This window comes from Limulus polyphemus, unplaced genomic scaffold (assembly GCF_000517525.1).
Source record: "Limulus polyphemus unplaced genomic scaffold, Limulus_polyphemus-2.1.2 Scaffold2297, whole genome shotgun sequence".
Taxonomy (NCBI): domain Eukaryota; kingdom Metazoa; phylum Arthropoda; class Merostomata; order Xiphosura; family Limulidae; genus Limulus; species Limulus polyphemus.
Genome location: NW_013667907.1, coordinates 145155 through 148766, shown reverse-complemented (window position 1 = coordinate 148766; position 3612 = coordinate 145155). Strand labels below are relative to the sequence as shown.

At 36.0% G+C, this 3612-nt stretch overlaps 1 protein-coding gene across 2 annotated transcripts in view; it reads left to right on the top strand.

The window, feature by feature from the left end:
• Positions 1-3612, top strand: part of LOC106466546 (protein TANC2-like) — a 62991-nt gene that overhangs the window by 2020 nt on the left and 57359 nt on the right. Inside the window, exon 2 of one of the 2 annotated variants that reach the window (XM_022394581.1) lies at positions 1817-1963. In XM_022394581.1, coding sequence (XP_022250289.1) covers positions 1817-1963 — 147 coding nt within the window. Of the gene's footprint in view, positions 1-1816; positions 1988-3612 lie in introns of both variants that reach the window. The other variant, XM_022394580.1, reaches the window with a different exon arrangement.

Here is a 3612-nt window from a genome sequence, read left to right as displayed (position 1 = left end):
ATGAAGTACTCTAGGTCACATACAGGGTAAGTGTAAAGAGTTGCCTACTGATTGTTGAATTACTCTAGATTACATGTAAGTGTAAAAAGTTGATTAGTAATTGATGAAGTACTCTAGGTCACATACAGGGTAAGTGTAAAGAGTTGCCTACTGAATGTTGATGTACTCTGGGTCACATACAGGGTAAGTGTAAAGAGTTGCCTACTGAATGTTGATGTACTCTGGGTCACATACAGGGTAAGTGTAAAGAGCTGCCTACTGATTGTTGAAGTACTCTGGGTCACATACATGATAAGTGTAAAGAGTTGCCTACTGAATGTTGATGTACTCTGGGTCACATACATGATAAGTGTAAAGAGTTGCCTACTGAATGGTTGATGTACTCTGGGTCACATACATGATAAGTGTAAGACCTATTCTACCGTCAATGTCTTGAAAACTATTTATCAGAATTTAATGTCAATAAGAAATATTAACAGGAGGCGATATAGAGTAAGTTACATATTGGGGACTATATAAAAAACAGTATAGAAACGTCATAACGTATTCGGTCAATAGAAATTACTCCTGGCATTTTATCTCTGAGATTAGAATTATTAAATCGTTACTACTAGTATAGTAATAATGCTGGGGTAACACTGAAGTCATATCAACGTCGGACTTACAACGCTTGATACCGGATTTCGATACCGTGGTGGGCAGAGCACATATAGCCAATTGTGTAGCTTTGTTCTTAACTTCAAACAAACATATTAACGTGAAAGGGGCGAACACCAAGTAAGAGCGAGGCTTATGGGAAGCTTAAAAACAAATTTGAAAAAAGAGGATCAGTCGTTGATGTGATTTGGAACGTGTTGTCATTCCTACATTTCAGAGAGGTTTTGAATGAAATCGTCTTCTTGCAAAATGGGGCTCCATCCCAAGTTGCTGGGACATGCTGAATTGTGTAACCATCAGACGTTTTCCACACGCGTGACCAGCACCGTCTCCAAATCTCATCCTTTGTTAAAGTTTAGCTGTGGAGCCACCTCAAGTCTTTGATTTACTGTGACGTGCCCGATAACTTGATAGAGTTGAAAGATATCAAAGAACACTAAGTAAAGTGCAACTGTTGGAAATCGGACAGTATCGTCCAGCTGCGTATCACGTTCTTTCACGAATGAAAGCAGTACGTGGCACGAATGTTAACCACATTAAACTTTGTTAACATATTGGATAATGTAGTAGATTTTCTCACTGGACTATTGTGTTAAAGTGTCGTTGATAATACATTTCGCATTTCCTTATCGTGAATGACATAAATATACAAACACTTCAATACTTATGCAACCCTAAAAACAATACTGTTATTTATTCAACGGTTAACGTTCAACTTTAATCTCTTTTTTTTTTACACCCCGTTTTTATAAGCCATTTCAATCACTAAACTATGCACAAACCGTGAGTTTATACTGCATTTTTAGGAAATTATTGTATTTTTATGCACATGTACATTCATTATTTTGAATTAGCATAATCCATTATAATAAAGTTCGTAATTGCTATCAAAAATTAACATCGAGCTTTATTATTTATTAAAGAATTATTTCCGCAATATTTTCTGAATGACCTTAACAAGCTTAATTTACAACATGATATGTAAAAAATTTGATATGAAAATAATGGTGTAAGCTATGTATATATTTGAACATATTCTCAGGCTATCGCCATTTCTTGAACGAACATTTGGACCAGTGCAGTAGTTATACAGACACAAAATTAATCAAGTATATGTATATAACAGTATGTATAATGCTTTCTTATTCCTCTTACCCAGGATATTTGGGCTCAAACATTGAATCACACCCTTACGAAGAAATGGTTAGCCAACCACCAGCGTCTGCTCGACCAAGACTAAAGACTAATGGTCACTTTACAACTTTTATGCAAACCAGAGGAGACACAGGAAAATCGAACTTGGCTGGTAAAGATAAAACTATACCTGAAAGTAAGTTCCCTGTTAAGATTTGGAATATAACTGTCACATTCTGTTATTTGTCCACTTGGCACATGATATAACTTACATACATACATATAAATAGCAATTTATAGCAATCTTTAATTTAACAATAATTTGTCACAGCTTTTATCATAGCTGTTGTGGGAGGTTACCTATCATCAGGGTCGTTGAGAGCCAGCCCAGGCCCGGGAGTCAGGAATAATATCAGGCCCCCCTTTCATTCTATTTATTAACTTTTGCTGATTTTTTTTCATAAAAGAAACTTAGGAGACAAATTGCTTTATGAATCCATGAAAAAGCAGTAGCCATTTTAGTTAATTAAATAGTATGTATTTCTAGTGAACTTTGGAATATCCCACTACCGGGTCCCAGGGCAGCTGCCCCCTTGCCCCCTCCCGTCTGCCCTGCCCATCTTACCTATTGTATAATCCATTACTCTTAAGTGACTAATATGTACTTACTGATCACTCCATAAGAACCACCACCACATGGTATCGCACTGAATCCCACACCTTTCTCAGAAACAACAGCTTCACCTCCAAGATGTTTGAACGTGTTTTCTTTTATTGTAGCCGATTCGTCCAAGACCATGAAAAGAAATTGGTTCCAGCAGTTAAAAGAGGAAAATGGTGGCAGATGTAACGTTAAATATAATTCGAAAATTGCTCAATTGTGTTTATTCTATTGGTTAAACAATATAAAGTCACAGTCATGCTCTTGGATATAGTTTTGGCCAACAAGAATGTTGAAAGTTGTTTCAATATGATCATCTTGAAAGAGTCGTTTATCCATCAGTGGTGAAATGCAGCATTACTGAGTGGGTTTGGTGAGTAACCACGCTCAGGTACACTCTGGATGTTATTCTTTCTCATAAAGTAATCGAAGAATGTCCTTTCATGATACAAACGTCTTTTCCATTCTATTACAGAACATCGAACAATTTGCTCTGTTGAACAATACAAGTAGTACAAAATGTCTTTTCTTCAACTAGAAATACCGAAAATGATCTAAGATCGCTCATCAGACCCCATTTCTAGTTATTCGTTGTCAAAAATTGGGGTATTCAGTGACTTTAAAGATATTTTTATTGCATTTTAAGATGGGCAACTTTCGAACTGGTTTTCGATTGTTATAAGACATTTGTTAAAATATTTATATTTGCCCGCTTGAAGACGGTTGAATAGACTGTCATGACAAATGCCTTTGAGAATTTCTGAGAGAAAGTAAAGAAGAAATAATATGTCAACCATAACCACTATATCTGCTATACGAGGCCTTTCGTTTAATACCAGGGCTCTTCAGGCCAGCTGAGACGACTAGCACAGTAGTGATTCAGACCGTGTTGATTTTAGCCAACAGCTTGACTACAACCGTTACGGTATGAACTGGATTAAGTTGGTGAGGTACAATGTTATTAATGTCACAACAAATCCGGATTATGGTTAGGATATTTTAATACGATGTATTATTTACTTATTTTCATACAATATATTACTAACTAATGTTAGATACACCATTTTACCTCACTTTAAGTCTTACAGATCCCCACTGTTGCCCATTTTTTTTGCAGGCTGTTTTCAATGTGACAGCATTTCTAAATTCATAGAGCTTAA